We start from the raw sequence: 25,822 nt of genomic DNA on the forward strand, positions 1-25,822 counted from the left end.
AGGTCCAAGTAGCAGCCTCTATAATGTCCTTGGTAGCCACTCCTCGTAAGAAAGCTGTGGTAGTGGCTGTAGCCCTTGTGGAGTGAGGCCTGATGTTCTCTGGAGTTTTCTTTCCATGGTAGGAGTTACAAAATCTAATGCAATTTCCTATCCATTTGGAGATTGTCTGTTTTGAAATTGGTTTTCCTTCCTTTCCTGTGGTATATGCTACCAGAAGCTGGTCAGTTTTTCTATTGGACTTAGTCCTGTCCAGGTAGTAGCGTAACTGTCTGTGTACATCCAAGGTATGCAAAAGTCTTTCTCCCCTGTTCTGTGGGTTTGGGAAGAATGTAGGTAGGTGGATAGCCTGATTTAATGACACTCTGAATACCACCTTAGGCATAAATGTAGGATTTGTTCTCATGGACACTCTATCTTGATGGAAGATCAGGAAGGGTTGCACTGCCATTAATGCCTGTAGTTCAGAGACCCTTCTTGCTGAAGTTATTGCCAGCAGGAAAGCAGTCTTCCAGAATAAGTATTGTAATTCTGCTGTTGCTGCTGGCTCGAAAGGAGGAAGTGTCAATTTTTCTAGCACAAAGTTCAAGTCCCATGCTGGCAATGGTGGTTTCCTGGGAGGTTTTACATTTTAATTCCTCTCAGAAACTGTCTGAGCAGGGGATGAGAGAAGACAGGAGGATCCAAGCTGTATTGTGCTGAAATAGCTGATGCATGTATCTTGATGGAAGAATAGGACAGGCCTGTGTGGAAGAGCTCTGCCAAGTACTCCAGGACGTTGGCCATGTTTACCAGAGTCACATCTTCTCCCTTTGCAGTACTCCAAATGAGATATCTTTTCCATTTTGCTGCATAATTCTTTCTTGTTGAAGGTCTGCGAGCCTCCAGGATTATGTCTTTAACCCTTTGGGATAAATTTGGGTTAATTGCTGTTATGTAATGTTCCAGGCAGTTAGCTGCAGAGTTTTCAGGTTTGGATGCAGGATGTTGTAGTTGTTCTGTGTTAACAGTAATGGGATCAGGGTAGTGTCCATATTTGTTCCCGAGACATGCTCCTCAGCAATGGGTACCAATGTTGTCTTGGCCAGTCTGGAGCTATCAGAATGATCCTTGGACGGTCCTCTTTTATCTTCAGAAGCACCTTGTGCATCAAAGGAAGTGGTGGAAATGCGTATGCTGTCAGGTTTTCCAACTGAAAGATAGGAGTCCACCTTCCAAGCAAGTGGGTGGTACGTCCTTGTGCAGAATTTCTTTAGCTGGTGATTGAATGGGGATGCAAACAAGTCTATTTGTGGTAATCCCCATTCCCTTGTGATGGCTTTGAAGATGTCCGGATGAAGCATCCATTCGTGGGCATCTGTGGTTGTTCTGCTTAATATGTCTGCTAGAATGTTTTCTTTTCCCGGTACAAAAATTGCTTGTAACTGAATGTTGTAGCTCAGGGCCACATCCCATAGGTCCAGTGTCAGCCGGCATAGAGGATATGAATGGGTGCCTCCCTGTTTGTTGATGTACCACATAACTGTGGTGTTGTCTGTCCTTATCATCAACTGACCTTCTTGGAGAAATGGTTTGAATGTCTGGATTGCCAATTTTACTGCCAGCATTTCCTTTAGATTTATGTGTAGGCGCAGCTGGTCTTGAGTCCATAAGCCTTGTATGCACTTGCCCTGCATGTGTGCCCCAACCGAGTCTGAGGCATCTGTCGTGATGGTTTGGCTTGGTTGGCTGTTGCAGAAGGGCAATCCTGTGTTTGATTGACAGGCCTGAGCCCACCATAGGAACTCTTGTTTCAGGCATGGGATTATTGGGATTTTGGTTTCTAGGCTGTGCTTGTGTTGGGACCACAAGTTCCTTAGGTACCACTGTAGCTTTCTCATATGCAGTCTGGCATGAGGGACCAGAATTATGCAGGATGCCATGAAGCCTAGAGCTTGCAGTACTTTTCTTGCAGTTAGGTGGTTCTGCTTTGTTAATGCCAAGAAGTAGAGAGGTAGTTGCTCTTTCTTTTCTGCAGTTAGGAATGCCATTTGTTTTGATGTGTCCAGCTCTGCACCCAGAAAGGTTATTCTTTGGGATGGAATCAGCCTTGACTTTTTTATATTGACTGTATATCCCAAGGCTTGCAGCAGGTAAATGACTCTTTGTATGTCTTCTGCTAGCTTGCTTTTGTTGTCCGCTTGTATCAGGCAGTCGTCCAGGTAGGGATAAATTTGGATTCCCTGAAGTCTGCAATGAGCAATTACGGATGCCAGGCATTTCGTGAACACTCTGGGCGCAGTAGATAAGCCAAAGGGCAATGCTGAAAATTGATAATGCTCTGATCCTGCAAGAAATCTGAGGTATCTTCTGCAAATTGGTCTTATGGGGACGTGCAGGTATGCCTCCTTGAGATCTAGAGTTACCAGCCAAGACTCCTTGCCCAGCATGGGAAGAAGCTGCTGTAGGGTCAGCATTTTGAATTTTGGAACAATAAGGAATGTGTTTAAAGCGGACAGGTCTAGAATGGGTCTCCATTTGTTTTCTTTTCTTGGTACCAGGAAGAGTCTGGAGTAAAATCCTTTCCTTGCTCCATAGATGGTACCTTTTCCACAGCTCTCATTCTTAATAGCTGAGATATTTGTTTTAGAGCTTCTGTCCTTTGAGTAGGTGGTAGGTTTGGTATTCCTCTCTTCCCTGGTAGAGTATGGAAATGGAACCTGTAACCTTGGTCTATAGTTTGCAAAATCCATTTTTCCCTTGTGATGCAATGCCAGTTTTTTGAGAATAAGGTTAGTTTTCCGCCTAAGGGTGCTTCTAGTTGTTCCCTGGTAGGCGGTGCCACTGTCAAGTCACTGTGATTGAGTTGTTGTAGTGGTGGTGGCTGCGTCCGTGCCTTGCTGGTTGTTACCTTGCCATTGGCGTCCCCTGTAGGCACCCCTGGATTGGTTTCTGCCTCTTGAACGCCTATTCCTGCCTCTCTGAGCCTTAGAGGAGTCTGAAAAGGACCAATTCTTGGAGGGCCAGTTCCTGCTAAACCTTGGAGGTTGAACCTGTAAGAAATCTTTCACAGTTTGTACAGATTTCGCCTTCTCTTCCATCTTTTTTAGCACCTGCTGAGCAGGGGAACCAAATAAATTGACCTTGTCCATGGGTGCATCCAAAAGCTTTGATTTGACATGGTCTGGTAATGCCTGTTCTTTCAACCATGCATGTCTCCTGATAACTGTGCCAGTCATGGCTGATCTAAAGGAAGCCTCCAGTGCATCATAGCCACATTTTAAAGAATGGTTACTAACCTGCTGTATGTTATGTACCATTTCCTGAACATATTTTTTATCTAAAGATTCTTCAGAGGAAAGTTTTTTAGTTAACTGGTCAAGCATAAACTCTTGATATTGAATCATATGAAATTGGCAGTTCAAAGCCCTAGCTGACAAGGTAGCAGAAGTGTAAACTTTTTTACCCCATCTCTCTAAGGACCTGGATTCCCTTTCAGAGGGGAGGGGGTTTTTAGTAGAAGTAGCATCTACAGCTTTAGGGCCCTGGGCGATGGTCTCTGGATCTGCAAAAGGAGCCTTGTATAAATGGTGATGAGTGTCCGGAACCACCTATCGGGCTTAGCAGGAGCCGGAGGTAATGAATCAGGAGCAGTGCAAGCATCATTAAATGCATCATCTACAACAGAAAGAACTGGAGGTATAGCTAAAGGCCTATGTTGTGGCAAATGTAGAAAGGTTCTAAGCCTTTTTCTGGAGTCTGAGAAATCTTGGCCCTGCCACTGAAATTGTTCCCTCATAGCATGCAAGGTTTCCCCAAAGGAAAATTCCTCAGGTGGAGAGGCTGAAGGAATGGACTCTTCAGCATCAGAGTCTTCGTAAGGAGAATAAGAAGCCTCAGGAAGGTCTGTATGTTCTGATTCATCAGAGGAACCATCAGTGGATACTGGTTCAGGGGGCTCTGCTCTAGGTCTCTTAGTCTTCGTAAGGAGAATAAGAAGCCTCAGGAAGGTCTGTATGTTCTGATTCATCAGGGGAACCATCAGTGGATACTGGTTCAGGGGGCTCTGCTCTAGGTCTCTTTTCTGGAGGTGGGAGAGAGGCCCCGTCTGGATGAGGCTGGGATCCACGAATTAAAGAAATTAGATCCTCAGCCAAAGATAGCATATGAGAGCTAGTGCTGGGCCTGTGAGAGGGGGGTTTGGCAGGCACAGATTTTGAAGCTTTGGCTGCTTTAGCCCTGGCAAAGGCCTTAATAGACATGGCTGCAGGAGGCCTAGCAGCTCCACGTGCAGGGGTTGAAATATCCAGGGGAATTGTGTCTGATAATTCCTGAGAAACCGCAACAGAAGGCTGGATTTCAGAAGCAGATTCTACCAGGTTAGAGGAGGCCTCGGTAGAAGGCATGGTTTCGGCTGGAGAAAGAACCGCTTGCTCGGTTTCGGCCGAAACTGAGACACTCGCGGTTTGCTTAATCGCGGTTTCGGCCGAGACCGCGGACTGTGAGTGTCGGTCCTTTTCTTTTCGTTTTTTGGAAATTTGCGTTGTCGGAGGATCCGACGGCATAATGTAGGCAAAATCAGAGCCGAAAATTTGTTCAGCAAACTCCGACCGACGTCTAAGCGTCCGTCGGTTAAAAGAAGCGCAGGCTAGACAAGCTGCTACGTCGTGGTCTGGGCCTAAGCAATGTATACAGTAGGAGTGGAAATCTTTGAGGTATTTGTTTCCCACAAGATAAACAGTTATTCACTTTCTCTGACATCGGCTGAGGCAAGAAAGAGTCCCCAACGGGGTACTTAGCTTTTTAGAAGTCTTCGAAGTAGTATTCGGTAGTAGTAATCTCTGGATCTGACCGACCGGCACTTGCGAACAGCTTCTGCTTCGGGCGCCACGCGGCAAGAAAGACTGAAGAAAATGGCGTCGCCTGATGCCTTTATACCCGAATAACTGCAGCTATGACATCGGGTGAAGTACGACACCAGCCGAGGCCAGACCCAGACTTTGGAATCCGGCCGACCGAAGGGCTGCCTGACGACAGGACAACCCATTTGTAAGGACTGCAGATGCATCCTTGAAGGACATCCAGTTCCTGCTAGCATAAGGCCCCACTCTACCAGGGCAGCAGCTACATCTACAGCCTTCCTCAGGGGGGTGCCCACCAAGGATATTCTGGAAGCTGCAACTTGGAGTTCAGTACACACCTTCACCAAACACCATCACTTACCTCTTTACTCTAAGACTAGAGCTGGCTTCGCCACTGCAGTTTTGCAGGGCCTTCTAGCCTCCTCTAACCCTGTCTGACTCCACCTCCCATCCTTAGCTTTGGGATTCTACCAAAGTGTGATGACTGCAGCAGGGTAACACAATGAACATATTACGGTTTTGTACCATAAATGTAGATGTTCGAGTGTATACCCTGCTGCAGTCCAGGTTACCCTTCCTCCATCCCCTCTGACCTAACTAAAGCCTTTCAATACCTTAAAATCTGATACAACCTTTGTGGTGTATTTGCTTATAGCTGGAGGTATGTTTTGTTTGTGCTAAACTTTTATTACTAGTACTATCTACTGACCACCTTTTGGGGGGGGGGGGGCACCGGACATCTGGGGCAAGAAAAACCTAAAGAAAATGGCGTTGGATGCCTCTTATATACCCCTGGCGCACTGACGTCAGGGAAGAAGCGACAGCAACTGACGCCGGATCAAGACTATGGAATTCGGGCCGACTGCGGGACCGCCTGACTGCAGGATAACCCAAGTGTGATGACTGCAGCAGGGTATACACTCGAACATCTACATTTATGGTAGGTACAAAACTGTACTTTATTTCTAGCCTGGACAGTTTCTGTTGAAATGACAAAGTCCAAGTTATTCTTGAGACGAAAAAGTCCCAGAGATGCAAAGTTTGTTTGAAATGTCAGTGTAACTTCCTTTTTTCTACAACATGATGCCATTTACAGTAAGCCCATAGCTATATGTTATTAATATCCAGGGTTGCCAGACGTCCCTATTTGGGCGGGACTGTCCCGAGATCAGCAGCCTGATCCCGAGTCCCGCCCTGCCGGTTTAAATCCCGGCCAGCCTCCGCTTTGTTTGTTTTTTTGATTGTCCGTATACCTGGCATACGGGCCAATCAAAATTAAACACTGGAGCTTCTTGTGTTCCGCATTAAACACGAAGCTCCGTGTTTGATTGGTCCATATGCCGTATCGGCAATCAAAAATCGCTAAACACGGAGCTACTTGTGTTGAATGCGGAACTGCAATGCATTAAACACGAGATGCTCCGTGTTTAGTGCAGAGCTACTGAGTGAGCTCAGTTCTTTAATGTGGAACTCTGTTCCGCATTAAAGACCTTTTTTTTTTTGGTCTTCAGTTGCCGAAGACTTTTTTTTTTTTTTTGGTCTTCACTTGCCGTGAGAGACCTTCTTTTTTTTTTTTTTTTTTTTTCCCTACCTGGGGGTCTGGAAATCTGGCAACCCTGGTAATATCTAAGCTGAATATTTACAAGAAATCTTTTTAATAAAAGGTCATCACTTAACTGTTCTTGCAAAACAAGCCACATTATTTTGAAAATTACTGTTTGACCTTGCATATTTTCTTCACTGCACACTGTATAAATTAGAATGCTTTTCCACAAAATTATACTATCTCTATCAGTGGGCAAAGAATGAAATCTTTTGTACTGTCTGCTTTATGGGAGTCTCATAGAGCTCAAAGTGGATACTGGCTCAAAGTGCAATGTCAGCAGAAACATCTGCTAGAGTAAAAACTGTAGAACAAATTGATTTAACAAAGGGTGCGAAGTTTGTTGCTTATGGTGGTGAAGAGATTCAAACTGAAGGCACAGTAGTGCTTTCATGTTACTCTGCTGGGAACAACTATGACTTGCAACTTTTCGTAGTCAAGAGACACATGCAATCATTGTTAGGCCTCAGAGACAGTTTGAAAATGTGACTGCTTTCACTTAAGAAGTTCACCATGTAAGCCTGCATGACAACAGTTCAAATTTCGCCCAAACGTTTTTCAGAGTATGCTTATATTTTTGCAGACAAACTTGGCAAACTACCAATTGTGTACTCTATAAAGTTAGACCCAGAGGTCAGCCCTGTTGTCAGACCAGCACGGAATGTTCCAGTAGCTATGCAGAACAGAGTCAAAGCTGAGCTAGACAAAATGGTGCAGCTAGGAGTAATTTGCCCAGAAGAACCTGCTGAATGGGTATCCTCCATGGTAGTAGCTCATAAGAAAAGCTCAAATGATTTTTGAATATGAATTGATTCAAGAGATCTGAAAAAAGCATTAAAAAGACCACATCATCCAATGCACACAGTTGAAGAGGTTGCTGCCCTCTTGCTAATGCCACTGTTTTTTCTGTCTTGGATGCAAAGTTCATTTTAGCAAATTTTACTTGACCAAAAATCTTCACTGTTAACCACAATCGTTATGCCATTTGGAAGATACAGATTTCTGAGAATGCCATTTGGAATAAATTCTGCCAGTGAAGTCTTTCAGCATGCGATGGAACAAATCTTTTCAGGCTAACCATGTGCTATTACAGTAGATGATATTCTAGTAGGAGGCAATGGTGAAGTCGAACATGACAGAAACCTCAGGAAAGTTATGGAAAGAGCACGTCAAATGAATCTTAAGCCAAATCCTCCGAGGTGCAAATTCAGGCTACAAAAATTACTTATGTTGGTCATTTGTTTACCAGTTCTGGCTTGCGACTAGATCCTTCTAAGCAAACAGCAATTTTAGAGATGCTAGCTCCAGACAATGTCCAAACCCTACATCACTTTCTTGGCATGGTCAACTATTTAGGTAAGCACCAGTCAGACAGCTGACATGCAAAGATGTAACTTGATTATGGTCAGAACAGCACCAAAGAGTATTTGATGTCCTGAGACAGAAAATTGCCAACCCACCAACTCTCAGCTACTATGATGTTCACAAACCAGTTACTCTTTCCTGTGATGCTTCTACATTTGGTCTAGGTGCAGTCATTCTTCAAGAGGGTAGACAAGTAGTATGCATCAAGAACTCTTACCCAGACTGAGATGCAATACGCCCAGACTGAGAAAGAGCTTTTGGCATTTGTGTTTGCGTGTTTGAAGCTCCATGATTACATTTATGGTCGACCTACCCAGATAGAAACTGACCACCAACCTCTTGTTACTATTTTGAGAAAGTCTATGTACACAGCTCCGGCAGACTGCATTGTATGATGCTCAAATTGCAGAAGTAAAATTTGTTTACACAGAACGGAAACTTCTTTATCTTGCTGATACCTTATCCAGATCGCCTATAAAAACACAGAACAGTGCAACAATGAGCGAGTTGATTTTCAGGTCATGGAAGTGAGAAATCTTTCTTCCACACATCTTGACAAGCTCAGAACTCACATAGCTTCACATCTAATTCTCCAGTAGCTTAACTACTTTATCAGTTAAGGATGGCCTTCAAAGCAATCTTGTTTATCTGTAGAAGTGTAACCTTACTTTCCACAGAGAGATGAGATTTAGTCAGACAATGGTATCATCATGAAAGGTCCTAAGGTGATTGTTCCAAAATCCTTGCAACAAGAGTACATCAAGATCTTGCATCGTGGCTACCCAGGAACTGATTTAACCAAAAGAAGGGCGAGAGGTCTAATATTTTGGCCTCCTATGTCAACAGATACTAAGAAAGTACTTTCATCTCGTTCAGAATGCAACAGTACAAAGCCGCATCAACAGAAAGAACCACTTCAGTTTAGCCAGATTTCTGAACTACCTTGGTCGACAGTAGCCACTGGAATGGTCAACATTATTTGGTGTTGGTACACTCATTCAAATGGGTCCAAGATTAACAGACTTTTCAACCTAACCTCCAGTACTGTCATTACTAAGCTGAAGCAACATTTTTCTGTCCATGGTAGTCCACACAGAGTTATTTCTGACAATGGTGCACAGTTTAGTCAGCAGTTCAAGAAATTTGCAGAAGAGTGGGACTTTGTTCATATTATGAGTAGTCCTGAATACCCTCAGTCAAACAGTTTGGCTGAATGTGCAGTTCAAAGTGCAAAACTGCTGTTAGAGAAGTCCAGATGTGACAATACTGATGTTTTTCTGAACTTGTTAAATCTCAGAAACATTCCTCCTGATAAACATCTTGGTTCATTTGTCCAGAGATTCATGTTGAGACAAACCAGAACCCTATTACCAATCAGCAGTAATTTATTGGTTCCAAGCAGTAACAACAACAAAGCTGTAAAAGCCCAACTGTTGAAAAGGTGTTTGTCCCAGAAGTCTTACTATGATAAAACCAGCAAACTGCTCCATTCTTTACAAAAAGGGGAGATAGTAAGGATGCAGACATCAAAAGGTTGTGATCACATCGGATTTGTGAAAAACTTGTGTCAAGAGCTGAGATCGTACTTTGTGGAATCACAAGGAATGGAACTCAGATGAAATCAGAAGCACCTGTTAGTGTCTGAACCAGTGTTACAGCATCTTGCCTAGTTCTCAGAGTGACTTGTCCAATGTTTCTGTTCCAGAGGACATTCTGGCAACAATCCTTGTTCCTGAGAACACCCCTGAGACTCCTCAAGCAGAACATTCCCCAATGACCGTCTCTGTTGCTAAACCCAGTCCTAACTATTATGTCACAACATCAGTTCGCATCTAGAAACCTACTTCTAAACACGTCAACCTGGACATGACTGTTTTTCTTTATCAGTGTCTGTATAATCGTATGCCTATTCAAATGTTATTCTTTATGAGATAAGTCAGTAAAGAGGGAGGATGCAGATCAGAGTGGGTGATGTACCTTTAAGAAGCTTTCCAGTGAGTCAGCATATGCAAATACTGAGCATGTGCAAGCAACAATGCCATTTTGAGTGAGCAGCCAGAGTGAGAGCATGCATGTATGTAGTCAGTTAGTTAGATAGTTCCTTTAAGCATAATGTTCCTGCTAGCCATCCAGATGTGTTTGTATACAATAAACTACTTAAATGACCAAGCCTCAATGTCTTCTTCATGCATATAAGAGCGACATCTACTATGCAAGGTTTTAGGTACAAAGGCCTGACAGATCAAACAGGACGTATGGTCATGTGAGGCACTAGGGCAAAACAGGCACTGTTCGTGGCAGTCTTTATGGGGGAATCCGTCTCCCACACTGGCATTTAACCTTCTTGGATGACAAAACCCCACAAGCAACAATAAAAGAAAGATAAGTAAAGAACCCCAACAGGGAACTTATCTGCAATGGCTCAGAGAACCAACAACGGAACGGGCATTCAGACTGACGATCAAGAGATGGTGTTCAAACTGCCGTCAAAGTAGTTCTGAGGATGGTACATCTGGACATCACCTTTATGCCCTACATTACACAAGGAGCATACATGTGACGTATGGCATACCTTAATGCAATCTAAAAGCTTTGGTATACTGGCTGGACATTGAGCCGCCCTTGGCAGGGATCCCTATTGTCATGAACACTGCAACAGTGAAATGGAAGGGCATCAGAATGTCCCTAGGGACAAAGAAAAACATGTGCATCCAGAAGGAGAAAAAGTCCACCAGCTGTGAAGGCAAGAAAGAAAAGGTAGAGCAGCGGGGGCAGGAGGGATGGAGCAAATACTGCAATAGTGAAAAGGACATCTTCTGTTATGCTAAGATTTTATGTCCTTACATATCACTGTTGCAGTACTCATAACCTAAAGGGGAATACAAAAGCTCAAGAAGAAGCCTGGGAGGAGGACGGCATGAAAAAGCCTTCCAGAAACTCATGCAGGACAGCCCTGGCAAAGCCAGCTGTGGCCCTGGAAATAACAAGCAACTTGTAATGCCTAATGAAAGTATGAACACGACCAAGTAGCAGCCTCAGGGATGGAATTAGTATCCATCCCCTTTGAAAAAAAGCAACATACAAGGCAACAGCCGTAGCAGAATGAGCCTTCACTAATAAGGAAAGACATTCATCATGAAGAATGAAAAAAAAGAAATGGCCTTAGAAATCCAGGAAGAGATGGTTTACTTAGAAACAACCAAACTCAAATACCTTGGATGAAAGGAAACAAAAAGCTGCTCAAATTTGCGAATAACCTTAGTTTTGTCCAAACAGTATCTGAACTGTCTATGCAAATCTCAGGTGATAAAATCTTATCAGCAAACTGTGGAGAAGGAAAAAAAGAAACGAACAGACTGATTATGGGACAACTCACTGACCACTTTGGGCATAAAAGAAGGATTAGTACAAAGAGACACTCTGTCTCTGTGGAAAGCGAAGAAAGAAGGAACAGCCATGAGAGCCTGAAGTTCAGACACACTTAGCTGAAGTGAGGGACAAAAAAAAAAGAACAGTCTTCCAAGTATAATGCTGTAAGAAAGGTGAAGAAGCAAAAGGAGCCTGAGCCAATTTTTCAAGTACAAAACTGAGGTCCCAGGAAGGTGGAATTGGGAGGCCTGGTATAAAGTACACCTTTAAGAAATTGCTTGACCTCAAACCTAAAGGCCAGAGGAGGAGTCAAAGGTAGACAAGCACAAAGTGCTGACAGGTAAGCTTTCACTGCAGAATATGCTAACCCAGCAAGCAGCAGAACACACAAATAAGATAGAACCAGAGGAAAGAACAGTTGTGTATACTTACCATATTATGTAGATGTTCGAGTGTATTCACTGTTGCAGTCATGACATTTGGGTAATCTGCTGGCAGGTTGCCCTCAGTCGGCCTGAATTCCAAAGTCTTGGGTCTTGCGTCGGTTACTGTCTTCTCTTCCATGACGTCAGGTCGTCAGGGGTATAAAACATGCAGCCGACGCCATTTTCTTTAGTTTTTCTTGCCCCCGATGTCAGGTGCCCCCAAAAAGGTATCAATATTATATATATATATATATATATATATATATATATATATATATATATATATATATATATATATATATATCAATGTACATGCATCAATATAAACTTTACCTTCATCTACAAGCAAATACACCACATAGGTTTGTAGAAGATAAAGAAGGAAAGATAAACTGTAGAATGACAGGGGGATGGCAGGAGGGTAACCTGGACTGCAACAGTGAATACACTTGACATCTACATTTATGGTAAGTGTACACAACTGTACTATGTTCTTGTTTCACTGTTGCAGTCATGACATTTGGGTAGAATCCCAAAGCTACGGTTGGGAGGCTGGAGCTAAACAGCATTAGGTGCGGCTATAAGGCCCTGCAGCGGCAAAGCCTGCCCTGGACTTAGAGTAGAGAGGCAAATGGTAATGCTTTGTAAAAGTTTGAACAGAACTCCAAGTAGCAGCCTCTAGAATGTCTTTGGTTGGTACTCCTCTGAGAAAGGCTGCTGAAGTAGCTGCAGCTCTGGTGGAATGAGACCTAATGCCCTTGGGCAAAGGTTTACCATGGTGTAAGTAGCAGAAACGGATGCAGTGGCTTATTCATTTTGAAATTGTCTGCTTTGAGATAGCCTTTCCTTCTGATCCTGCAGCATATGACACTAGTAATTGCTCAGTTTTTCTTAGAGCTTTTGTCCTGCTCAAGTAGAATCTTAGCTGTCTGTGCACGTCCAAGGAATGCAGAATTCTCTCCCCTTTGTTATGTGGATTTGGATAAAAAGTTGGCAGATGAATTGTTGGTTAACAGCCACATTGGAAACCACCTTTAGGCATAAAAGTAAGATTTGTCCTCAGAGACACCCTGTCTGGGTAAAATATGATAAAAGGCTCTACAGCCATGAGGGCCTGTAGCTCTGAAACTCTTCTTGCTGAAGTAATTGCTAGTAGCAGAGTTGTCTTCCAAGACCAGAACTTTATATCACCAGTAGCGGCTGGTTCAAATGGAGGCAGGGTGAGTTTTTCCAACACATAATTGAGGTCCCATGCAGGTAATGGTGATCTTCTAGGAGGCCTTAGGTTTTTGGCTCCTCTAAGATACTGCTTTAGTAAAGGATGAGAAAAGATTGGTAGCTCTGTATTGTAATAAGCCGAAATGGCAGAGCCATGGATTTTGATTGATGAGAAAGATAGGCCTTTGTCAAGCATCTCAGTTAAGTATTGTAATATCTGAGGAATATGTGGTTCTGCTGTATCAGTTCCTTGTGCTGGATTCCAAGCACAGAATCTCTTCCATTTATCAGCATAAGATTTTCTAGTACTAGGCCTTCTTGCTTCCAGAATGACATCCATCACAGCTTTACTGAGAGGTGTCGTTCGTGTGACTACATGATTAGCCATGCTGCCAGGTTCAGTCTCTGTAGTTGATTGTGCAGGATCGGATTGTTTTGCTGGGACAGTAGTTGTTGTCTTTGAGGCAAGGTCCAGGCTGGGTACGGAGACAAGTTCCTTAGGATTGGGTACCAGTATTGGCGGGGCCAGTCCGGGGCAATTAATATCATCTTTGGCTTCTCTTGTCTGACTTTTAGGAGGACCTTGGGTAGAAGAGGCAGAGGAGGAAAGGCGTAAACTGACAGGTTCTTCCAACTGAAGGATTGGGCGTCCACTTTCCATGCTTGTCTGTGATAAGTCCTTGTGCAGAATCTTTTCAATTGAAAATTTTGAGGAGAGGCAAATAGATCTAGGTCTGGGCTCCCCCATTTCTCGGTTATCATGCTGGATACTTGTGGATTTAGTTTCCACTCGTGAGGATCCATAAGGTTTCTGCTTAAGTCGTCTACCAGAGTGTTCGGTTTTCCTGGCAGGAATTGAGCTTGAATATTTATTTGGTAGGTCAAAGCTGTGTCCCAAGGTGCCATGGCTAATCTGCAAAGGGGGTACGAGTGTGTGCCCCCTTGCTTGTTTAGATACCACATGACTGTGGTGTTGTCTGTCTATCAGTAGTTGTCCTGGATGAAGTAAGCCCTTGAAGGCTGTTACGGTATTTTGAACAGCTAGCATCTCTTTCTGATTGATATGTAGATGCATTTGATTTGGTGCCCATATGCCCTGAATGCATCTTCCTGCCATGTGGGCCCCCCAAGCATAATCTGATGCGTCTGTTGTTAAGGTTTGGCTGGCAGGGGGTAGAGTGAAGGGCCGTCCCATGTTTTGGTAACCGGCCTTTGCCCACCATAGAAATTCCTGTTGTAGACAGGGGATGAGAGGAATCATTGTTTCCAGACTGTGAATGCTGACTCCATAAACTTTTTAGGTAGCACTGAAGTTTCCTCATATGCAGTCTTGCATATGGAATTAGTAGGATGGATGCAGGATGTCATGAAGCCCAGAGCCTGCAGAATTTGTCTTGCAGAAGACTGGGTTTTTGTTGCCATCAGTTTGAAGTAAGTAGTCACTTGGCTCGGTTTGTCTGGCGTGAGGTAAGCCATCTGGGCAGTTGTATGAAAGCTTGCACCCAGGAATGTTATCTTTTGAGAGGGTACCAGTTGCGATTTCTTTTCATTTATTGTGTACCCTAGGCATGCTAAAAGCCTTTTCACAAATGCCAGGTGTCGTAAAAGAGTGTCCTTGTTCTCTGCTTGAATGAGACAGTCGTCCAAGTAAGGATATATTTGAATACTTCTTTGTCTGCAAAATGCAATTACTGGTGCCAGGCACTTTGTAAAGACCCTGGGCGCAGTAGACAAGCCAAAGGGCAGTGCAGAGAATTGGTAATGCATTAAGCCAGCCTTGAATCTGAGGTATCTTCTGCACGCCTGTCTTACTGGGACATGCAGGTATGCCTCTTTTAAGTCTAAAGTCACCAGCCAAGCATTCTTGCCCAGCATGGGCAGAAGCTGTTACAAAGTGAGCATTTTGAATTTTGGAATGTCCAGGTATGTTTTCAAAATCGATAAATCCAGTATTGGCCGCCAGGCCCTGTCCTTTCTGGGTACCAAGAACAGTTTTGAGTAAAAACCTTGTCCTTTTTCCTGTTCTGGTACTGTCTGAACGGCCCCCATATCCATGAGGGACATAACCTGTTTCTGAGCCTCTGCCCATTGGTGTTTTGGCAGGTCTGGCCAACCACTTGTCAGTGGCAGAGTGTGTAAATGGAATATGTATCCCTGTGATACGATGTTCAGTACCCACTTGTCCTGGGTTATTAACTGCCAATTTTGAGCAAAAAGTGCTAATTTTCCCCGTATGGGTGCTGCCAAAAGATAAGTGCTTGGTGTAGGCAGACGGAAGTCATTGGGATTGCTTTCTGTAGGTATGCCCTTTATCTCCTCCAGATTAGGAGGTGGATGCGCCCCATTGCTTTGACCTGTATGAGTCTTGAGCCTGGTACCTGGAACCCTTAGGGTGTCTGGATTTGCCCCTTTGAGCTTTGTCTGACACAGGAAAGGACCAGTTTTTTGTAGGCCAGTGTCTACTGAATCTGGATGGCTGCACTTGTAAGACATCTTTAACAGTTTGCATAGACTTAGCTTTGTCTTCCATTTTCTTTAAAACCTCTTCTGCCTTAATACCAAACAGAGAATCATGCTGTAAAGGTGCATCTAACAATTTAGCTTTAACATGATCAGGCAAATTTTGTTCCTTTAACCAGGCATGCCTCCTAATCACAGATCCAGTAACTGCGGTCCTGCAGGAGGCCTCTAAAGAATCAAAACCACATTGTAAAGTATGCTTTCCAACTTGTTCAGCTGCATTGAATAATTCCTGCAATTCCTTATTTTCTGCACATTCTGAAATCAACATCATTTTCTGTTTCAGCAATCCCATAACATGTTGTTGGTACATAAGCATATGAAATTGGCAGTTTAAGGCCCTGATTGCCAAGGTTGCAGATGTATAAACCTTTTTTCCCCATCTGTCCAGTGCTCTTGAATCTCTGTCGGAGGGGGTAGGGTTTTTTGCTGTTGAGGCCTTAACTCCCTTTGGGCCCTGTGAAATAGTTTCAGGATCAGCAGCAGGGTTTCTAAATAAAAATTTGAGAGTCAGGGACCCTGTAATACCTATCAGGCTTACTGGGAGCCAGAGGTAAAGAGTCAGGGGTCAGGCTTGACTCCGAAAAAAACATCATCCGCATCATCCACAATGTCTAACACAGGGGGAATGGCTAAAGGCTTGTGCTGAGGGAGAAGGAGGAAGTCCCTGAGCCTCTTTTTTGATTCTGAGAAGTCTTGACTCTCCCAGTGAAAATGCTCCCTCAAAGTATGCAAGGTTTCTCCAAATGAATAGTCCTCAGGAGGAGATGCAGATGGAATAGACTTCCTCAGCATCATAATCCTCATAGGGAGGTAAAGATAATTCCTGATCAGAAGAGGAATCAGATGAAATAGAAACCTGATCTGAAGATTCAGTCAGTGTCTTGCCTAGGCCTCTTATCTGGAGGGGGATGGGTACCCCTTATCAAGGTAATAAGGTCTTCAGCCATTTTGATCATCTGTTTTTTTAGGCATAGAGGCCTGTGCACGTGGCTCAGGCGTCGTTTTTTTTAGTTTTAGAAGGTGTCTTTGCCTTTGGTTTTGCAGCTTTTGTCGGTTTGATGAGGTCTGAATACACCCTCAGAAGCCGGTGCCTGCTCAGATGCTCCAGACCCATCTGAGGGAGAGACATCTGTCGGTCCAATACCTTGAGTATCTTGCAGCATGCCGGACTCCACATGGGTTTCGGTAGAGGCCCGCGACTCGAAGGTAGTGGGTATCAGGGGCTGCAAATGTGCCTCACTGAGTACAGGCGAACCGGCACTGGCTTAGAAGCTTCGTCAGTTTTGGATTTCGACTGCCTTTCTCTGTCCTTTTCTTTGCGTTTTTTATGTACTCCAGTAGTCGGATTGCTATCCGACGACATCTCTGTGTAGTTAAATCTGTTTCCAAAATACTTAGATGCAAAAATATACCGATGCTTAATAGTGCGTTGGTTAAATCTAGCACAAAACCGACAGCTAGGCACGTTGTGATCAGGGCCTAGGCAAGGAATATGGTATAAATGGAAATCCTTATGAGGTATTTGCTTCCCACAAGTAATACAATTATTAACTTTTTCTGACATCGGTAAAAAGCAAGAAAAAAGTTTCCCCAACGGGGTACTTAGCTTTATTGAAGACTTCGGTTCTGAAACTCAAACGGAAATATTTCAGTAGTAGGCCGACTGGCATTTGCGAAATGCTTCTGCTTCGGGCACCGCGCGGCAAGAAAGACGAATGAAAATGGCGTCGGCTGCATGTTTTATACCCCTGACGACCTGACGTCATGGAAGAGAAGACAGCAACTGACGCAGGACCCAAGACTTTGGAATTCAGGCCGACTGAGGGCAACCTGCCAGCAGACTACCCAAATGTCATGACTGCAACAGTGAAACACGAAGAACATTCTCCGCATAAAGGGGATCCTGATGGCGAGAGAGGCACAAGACAGAAAAATGGCTTCCATTTGGACATAGGATTTCCTGGTAGTGGGTTTCCTGGCCTCCTGCAAGACCTGAAGCAGGTCTTTAGAAAACAAGTGCCTAAAAGGGATCAAAATCCTATCACCCACAGTGCCAGCTGAAGAGTACAGAAGTGAGGATGGATAAGAGACCCCTTGTCTTGTGATTGAAGATCCACCTGGTGAGAACTTGTGGTGATTACCAGAAATTTGGTAGTGATTCCCTTTTGGCCCAAACAGCATCGGTTCCCAGTTCTTTCTCACTTAGCCAGAGGTAGAGTCCTGCCTGATCCTATGCAATACTAGCAGTAGTAGTGGAAGGGGGAGGAAGGCACACAAAAACATCTCCTTCCAAGGAAAAGACAGGGCATCCACTTTCTAAGCCAGAGAACTTTGAACTTTGAAATCTGGAAGGCAAAATGATCTACCTGAAGAATGCCCCACTGATGGACAATGTCCAGAAACACATTTCTGTGAAGCATCCATTTGTGTGCTGGATCTGCTCTAACAGCCTGCCACTAGAGACTGTGTTCCAAGGAATGTAAATTACCTGAACAGCCATTTGATACTGGACAGCTAGATCCCAGTCCTGAAGCACTAGCCTGCAAAGACAGGACCATGTACCACCTTGCTTGTTAACATACTACATCACTATGGTATCGTTTGTGAAAATTTATCCTTTATACTGATCTGGCCTCTGATGAAGAGGTCAGAGACCATGAACCTTGAGAGAAAGCAGGAGGCAGTCCCCATCCCCTGTATGAGGCATCTGTAAAAAGCTCTTGAGTTGGGATTTGAGTCTGGAAAGGAAGCCCCAGGCTGAGAGAAAATTTCCAAATCCACCAGCGAAGCTCGAGCTGAGACAAGGAAGGAAGGGGACTGGGAAATCCAGGGGGTGGCAATACTGGAGCCACAGTGACTTGAGGTACCACTGTAGATTTCACATGAGGAGCCTGACCAGACAGAGCATGGTAATGGTAGAAACCACAAACCTGAGGACCCTCAGAAAGTCTCTGGTTGTGACTGAAGGCAGAGGAAGGAGAGACTGGAAAAAGGCAGTAAGAGATAGGGTCTGGAGGCAAACAAATGCCAGCATGGGGATGATTTGAAGCCTGCAACCAAGGAAAATATGATCCTGAGAAGGTGTCAGAGCTGATTTCTGGAACTTTATGGTGACCCTCAGACTCTGCAATGGGAAAAAAAGTAAACTGGACATCCTGAAGCAGAGCATCAGAGGAAGAAGCTTGAATGAGCAGATCATCCAGATAGGGAAAGATCTGAACTCCTCCCATCCTACAAAAGGCAGTGACAGCAGCGATGCATTTAGTGAATACCCTTGGGGCAATAGAAAGACCAAACGGCAAAGCAGAGAACTGAAAATGTAAGTAAATCAGAAAAGTAAAAACTTCCTGAAAGGGGATGGATGGGGACATGAAAACTGGCATCTTTAAGATCCACAGAGAGACCAGAAAGGCCTGGGGTAGAAGGACGGGAAAGAATCTGAAGAGACAACATAAAAAGGAAGGAATGTTAAGAAAGGTGTTCAGCTGGGAAAGGTTCAGAATTGGTCTCCAAGTGCACTCCTTTCTAGGAACCAAAAACATTGTAGAATAAAGCCTCCTCCCTACCTGAACAGGAGGCACAGCCTAAATGATGACCTAGACCCATATAGAATGGACCACCTCGGGGGAAAAAAGGAAGTTGTTCCCAAGGATGTTGAAGGATACTCAAAAATGGAGGAAGGAATTTCCAGATCATGAAATATCCCTGGCTGATAATAGGTAGAACGATTTCCAAACCATGAAATATCCCTGACTGATAGTGGGAAGAATCCAGGAGAGTCTGTTATATTCTTCAACCAATTTGGGAGAGACAGGGAAAGATGGAAAGATGAGGGAACCTGGCCGAAGGAAAGAGGAAGCAAACTGTCAAATGGAACCTGGCTTATACTGAAAAGCAGGTTTCTGGGAAGTAGAGGTTTGAGCAGACTTAGCAGGAGGCACGTGTCTAGAACCCTTTTTTCCCCAAAGGTGAAAGGTGAAACTTAACAAGAGCAGATTTTGGAGGAGTAATTCCGCTGAAAATTAGGAATAGGAGAAGATGTGAAAAGTTGAGCAGCAGCAGTACCAAAAAGACTTCTCATCTAAGAAGCATCCAAAAGTTTGGCCTTAAGGTCAACAGGCAAAGCCTGAAGACTAAGCCAACAGTAACACCTCATAACAGAACCAAAGGCAGTAACCCTGGAAGAAGCATCTGCTGCATCACAGCTGCATTTGACAGAGTGGTGAACAACTTGAGAGGCAGAGCCCAACACACAAATGATAGAAGACTTCCCCTCAGAGTCAGGTCTCTGATAGGGTTGGGGCAGAGGAATTACAGGACGATCCTCTGAATTTTCACTAGCCTCAAGAGATATGTCCGGGGAGGTTGGAGAACAGTAGTATCAGACCTAAGTTTTTTGGCCTTTTTCTTGGCAGACAGCTGACCCTCAGGACAGGAAGACTCCACCTTAGCACCTTGAGACAACAGTTTAAGATGCTGGTTTTCAAGATAAACAGATATAGAGGAGACACGACTAAGCAGGGTCTTAGGGACAAAAGCCTGGCAGATAGAACACTGTGTATAGTCATGGGACACTGGTTCTGATGGTCTTTATGGGGGAATCTGCCTCCCACACTGACATTTTCCCTTTCTGGATAATATGAACCCAACAGCACTAACTATAAAAGGCAAGAAGAAACCCCAAAAGGGCACTTATCTGAAACAAGACTTGGCAGCCAGCACAGCAGAAGGATGTTCAGACTGATGTTCAATGATGGCATTTGGACTGATGGCAAAGAAGATCTGAGTGTGTGCGTCCATATGTCACCTTTCTTCCCTACTACTTGGACGTGTGTCATAAGGCACCTAGAAGTACTAATGGCTTTGGAATACTGGCCGGACGTTGGGCTATCCTTGGCAGGAGATGCCTTAGGTCATCAATACTGCAAGAGTGATGCGGAAGGACATCAACAGATTTTCAAACAGATCGCTGTTGCAGTAGCATACAACTATATGGGATGAACCCTGGCAAAGATCAGACATCTGGCTAGAATGCAAAAGCTTTTGGGTGCCATCTTCTTACTCACATCAGTTGAAGCCAGTATAAAAGGGGATGAATGGGTGCCAGAATCAGAACTTTCTTGTCATTGAACAGTTCGGCCAGATGTCTCATCTACACTGTTTCTTTCTCTACTTCAATTTTGGCAGTCAAGCCCATATATTAGCCTTCTGGGCAGATAAGTACCTCTTATGGGACCTTCCTTTTTTTTTTTTTTTAACTGAAAGTTGTGATAATTTTTTTTATGTCGAGCAGAAGGGGAATATGTATTTGTAGTGGAAAAAAGTAAAATGAGTTACATTAATGGCATGCATAGTGTGACAGCAAATGGTATTATTAGAATTCACTATTTACTCTGTTACTACAAAGAATGGTGTCACTGAAACTTACAAGACGGGTTTAGAGATTTTGCATAAATGCTTTCCTGACTACCACTCGGGTCATAAACAAGGATTTCTGCTTTGCTAAGGGCACCTTAGTCCTGCAATATTAGTCACTAGTCATGCACTGAAATAGGATGAGAGTCAAGAAAATGCCAGGTCCTCTAAAAGGCAATATTTACATACAATGACATTTTCTTCTGTGGGACTCCATGTTACTCTCTCCAAGTGATGGCACCTGTTCTGTACACTGTTAATGCCCAAGTCATACACACATCTTTTAAGGAGCGATCAGAGAGCACTTGTCTGGGTAAGTGCATGCTACACATAGAGATTCAGAATTAAACACAGGACTAAGAATAAAGCATTGGCAGGCCATACTTATAATCCCCCTTATACTACTAGACTAGCTTATCTTCAAAGCACAGCAGAGAAAGGAAGAGTTTAGGCTGCATTATTTCAGCCCAACTTCTAGAATGGCAGTGATCTCAGACAATGTATAAACACAGTTGAAAGTCAAAGCTTCAGTTTCATCTACAAATTTACCTGTGCAACTAAAAATGCTAGTACGGTCATGTTCCACATTCACTTCACAGACAGAAATCATTATCTTCCTTTCATTAAATATGCTATGATCATCTCACATCAATGGTGGTAACACTGTACATAAATACATTCTGATGGCGTTATATCATTAGAAGTTAAAAAGAATTATGATTTGTTACTGTACCTGTGGAAATGTCTTGTGAAGCGGTAACCAGCAGCTCAGGGCTATGACCCCTGCTAATTTATGCTGGCATGTAAGAGCTGTATAGAGAGACAATGCACCACCCTAGTGACAAGAAAATGTCGCATTAGTTTATCATCATCACTACAGCCAATTTATGATTTGTATGCAGCGAAGAATAATCCATTTCTAAAAGTTAACTTCCAAATATATTTCTTACAATTTTTATTACATAACCAATATAAACCAAGAATATCACACTGTGCGAAGAAAACAAAGGAGACATGTAGCATCAGTATGCACTATGATAATGCTAGTCATTTAAAGAAGTCAAAAAAAACAAGAGTTAAGATGCTTAGAAAGACCCTGCTGAAAGAACAAATGTAGAAAAAAATCTTCTGCATGTTATGGAAAGATACTGCAATCTACAACCACAAGATTTTCTCCTCTGAACTCCAGCATATAAAACCCAGTCTTAGGGCCTCTGCTTTTTGAAATATATTTTTCCAATGTCAAGGCAAAAACCGTGAGGCTATAGCTGACCAAATTTGCAGATGACTGCAAACTGGGGGCAGTCAAACACCCCAAACTATATGAATATTCTCCAAGAGGGTGTCACCCAAACAACGACTGGTGCCTAAAACATGGCCTCAAACTCAATGCCAAAAAGTGTATGGTAGCCCCTTTGGCAAGAATGAAGCTCCTGCAAAGTACTACATCAACAACGTCCTGAACACGGAATCAGTAAAGTACAGTTGTGTACCTACCATAAATGTAGATGTTCGAGTGTATTCACTGTTGCAGTCATTACTCTTGGGTTATCCTGCTGGCAGGCTACCCGCAGTCGGCCAGAACTCCAAAGTCTAGGTCCGGTGTCGGCTGCTGTCGCCTCTTCCCTGACGTCAGTGTGCCAGAGGTATAAAAGATGCAGCCAAAGCCATTTTCTTCAGTTTTTCTTGGCCCAGATGTCAGGTGCCCCAAATAGGTAGGCTGAAAAATATGTCAATAAGAAATGCATGCACAAAAATAACATTTCTTTCATCTACAAGCAAATACACCAAAAAGGTTGTATAGGATAGAGAAGTGCAGATAAGTCCCAGCAAAGAGAAGGGGGATGGTGGGTGGGTAACCTGGACTGCAACAGTGAATACACTCGAACATCTACATTTATGGTAGGTACACAACTGTACTATGTTCATCGTGTTTCACTGTTGCAGTCATTACTCTTGGGTTGAATCCCAAAGCTGAGGATGGGTGGCTGGGCTAAATAGGATTAGGAGAGGTTATGAGGCCCTGCAGAACTTGGCGAAGCCTGCTCTGGACTTAGAGTAGAGAGGCAAGTGGTAGTGCTTTGTAAAGGTGTGCACTGAACTCCAAGTTGCAGCCTCTAAGATTTCTTTGGTTGGTACTCCTCTGAGGAAGGCTGCTGAAGTGGCTGCTGCTCTGGTGGAATGAGGCCTAATGCCCTTAGGCACCGATTTGCCATGTTGAGAATAGCATAAACGGATGCAATGGCCTATCCATTTAGAAAGTCCGTTTTGAAATAGCCTTTCCTTGTGATACTGCAGCATATGACACTAGAAGTTGCTCAGTCTTTCTGAAAGCTTTAGTTCTGTCCAAGTAGAAGCATAACTGCCTGTGTATGTCCAAAGAATGCAGAATTTTCTCACCCTTGTTCTGTGGATTTGGGTAAAAGGTAGGCAAGGAATGGTTTGATTGAGGGCCACACTGGACACCACCTTAGGCATAAATGTGGTGTTTGTCCTCAGAGAAACCCTGTCTGGATGAAAAATGATGAAAGGTTCCACAACCATGTGTGCTTGTAACTCCGAGACTCGCCTTGCAGAGGTTATGGCTAGGAGCAGAGCTGTCTTCCAGGATAAGAATTTAATATCCGCTGTTGATGCTGGCTCGAAAGGAGGCAGTGTGAGTTTTTCCAAAACATAACTGAGGTCCCAGGCTGGAATTGGTGCTCTCCTTGGAGGCCTAATGTTTTTGGCCCCTCTGAGGTACTGTCTTATTAAAAGGATGAGAAAAGATAGGTGGTTCTGTATTGTAATGTGCAGAAATGGCAGAAGCATGAATCTTAATTGATGAGAAAGAAAGGCCTTTGTTCAGCATCTCAGTTAGGTATTGTAAAATCTGAGGAATATTTGGTACAGACGTGTCAATGCCTTGTTCCTGGTTCCAAGCAAAGAATCTCTTCCATTTTTCTGCATAAGATTTTCTGGTACTGGGCCTCTGGCCTCCAAGATAACATCCATAACAGCTTTTGAAAGAGTAGTTTTCTGAATGGCTATATTATCCGCCATGCTGCCAGATTTAAGGTCCTGAGTTGGCTGTGCAGGATCTGATTGTTTTGTTGGGTCAGCAAGTGAGAAGTTTGAGGCAATATCCATGCTGGACCTTGAGACAAGCTCTTTAGGATTGGGTACCAGTGCTGGCGTGGCCAGTCTGGTGCAATCAGAATCATTTGTGGCTTCTCTTGTCTGACCTTTAGGAGTACTCTGGGAAGGAGAGGTAGTGGGGGAAAAGCATATACTGTTAGATTTTTCCAGCTGAATGATAGGGGGTCCACTTTCCATGCTTGCTTGTGGTAAATCCTTGTGCAAAATCTCTGCAATTGACAGTTGTGAGGGGAGGCAAATAGATCAGTGTCTGGGCATCCCCATTTCCTTATCATCATCCTGAAGACTTGTGGATCCATTTTCCATTCGTGGGGATCCATGAGGTTTCTGTTTAGTTCGTCTGCCAGAGTATTTGTTTTTCCTGGCAGGAATTGTGCTTGCAGGTGAACTTGAAAAGCCAATGCTGTCCCATAAGGTCATTGCTTGTCTGCAGAGGGAGTAGGAATGAGTACCTCCCTGCTTGTTTATGTACCACATGACAGTAGTGTTCTCTCTTTATCAGTAATTGTCCTGGACGAAGCAGGTCCTTGAAAGCTGTCAGGGCATTTTGAACAGCTAGCATCTCTTTTTGATTGATGTGAAGATGCATCTGGTTTGCAGGCCATGTGCCCTGAATACATTTTCCTGCCATATGGCCCCCCCATGCATAATCTGATGCATCCGTCTGGCTGTGGGTAAACTGAATGGCAGACCCTTGTTGTGGTGACAGGCTTCTGCCCAACATCGAAACTCCTGTTGTAGGCAAGGAATGAGTGCAATTACTGTCTCCAGGCAGTGGCAATGCTGAGTCCAAACACTTTTCAGATACCATTGTAGTTTTCTCATATGCAGTCTGGCATATGGAATTAGTAGAATGCAGGATGCCATGAAACCAAAGGCCTGCAGGATTTTCCTTGCATATAAGTGGTTTTTTGTTGCCAATTTCTTGAAGTAAGTAGTCAGTTGTTTTTATTTGTCTGGCGTGAGATAAGCCATCTGGGCAGTTGTATTTAAGCTTTCACCCAGGAATATTATCTCTTGAGAGGGCACTAGTTTTGATTTCTTTTCGTTTACTGTGTACCCTAGGCCAATTAGTAATCTTTTTACAAATGCCAGATGCTTTAGAAGAGTGTCTTTGTTCTCTGAATTAGGCAGTCGTCCAAGTAGGGATATATTTGAATTCCTTTTTGTCTGTAAAACTGGTGCCAGGCATTTTGTAAAGTTCCTGGGCGCAGTAGATAAGCCAAAGGGCAGTGCAGAGAACTGGTAATGCAGTGAGCCAGTTATGAATCCGAGGTATCTTCTGCAAGATTGTCTGATTGGAACATGCAAGTATGCCTCTTTTAGGTCCAAAGTTACGATCCAAGCCCTCTTGCCCAGCATGGGCAGTAGCTGCTGAAGAGTCAACATCTTGAATTTTGGAACTTCCAGAAACGTGTTTAGTATAGACAGGTCCAGAACTGGTCTCCAGGTTTTGTCCTTCCTGGGTACTAGGAAAAGTCTGGAGTAAAATCCTTGCCCCTGCTCTTGTTGTGGTACTTGCTGAATGGCCCTCATGTCCATGAGGGCTGTAATTTGTTTTTGTGCTTCTGCCCATTGGTTGTGTGGCAGGTCTGGCACGCCTTTTGACCTTGGTAGAGTGTGAAAATGGAACCCGTAGCCTTGGGACACTATGTTCAGGACCCATTTGTCTTGGGTAATCATTTGCCAATTTGATGAAAAAAGTGCTAGTTTTCCCCCTAAGGGGGCTGTCAAAAGAAAACTGCTTGGAACTGGTAGAGGAAAGTCATTGGGACTGTTTTCTGTAAGGCTGTGATTTGTCTTCTCCGCTTTTGGAGGTAGGAGCACCCCATTGTTTAGGCCTGTATGAGCCTTGGGGCTGAGATCTGCCTCTGGGACACCTGTATCTGCTTCTTTGTGGTCTGTCTGCGACTGGAAAGGACCAATTT

At 43.8% G+C, this 25,822-nt stretch overlaps 1 protein-coding gene across 1 annotated transcript in view; it reads right to left on the reverse strand.

The window, feature by feature from the left end:
- The window catches only part of LYPLA2 (lysophospholipase 2), a 794,768-nt gene that overhangs the window by 269,102 nt on the left and 499,844 nt on the right, over window positions 1-25,822 (reverse strand). The window contains exon 8 of the mRNA XM_044060067.1: window positions 21,490-21,591. Within this exon, the coding sequence (XP_043916002.1) occupies window positions 21,490-21,591 (102 nt within the window). The remainder of the gene's footprint in view (window positions 1-21,489; window positions 21,592-25,822) is intronic.

This window comes from Protopterus annectens, chromosome 1.part2 (assembly GCF_019279795.1).
Source record: "Protopterus annectens isolate FY-2018-M chromosome 1.part2, PAN1.0, whole genome shotgun sequence".
In the NCBI taxonomy this organism is placed as follows: domain Eukaryota; kingdom Metazoa; phylum Chordata; order Ceratodontiformes; family Protopteridae; genus Protopterus; species Protopterus annectens.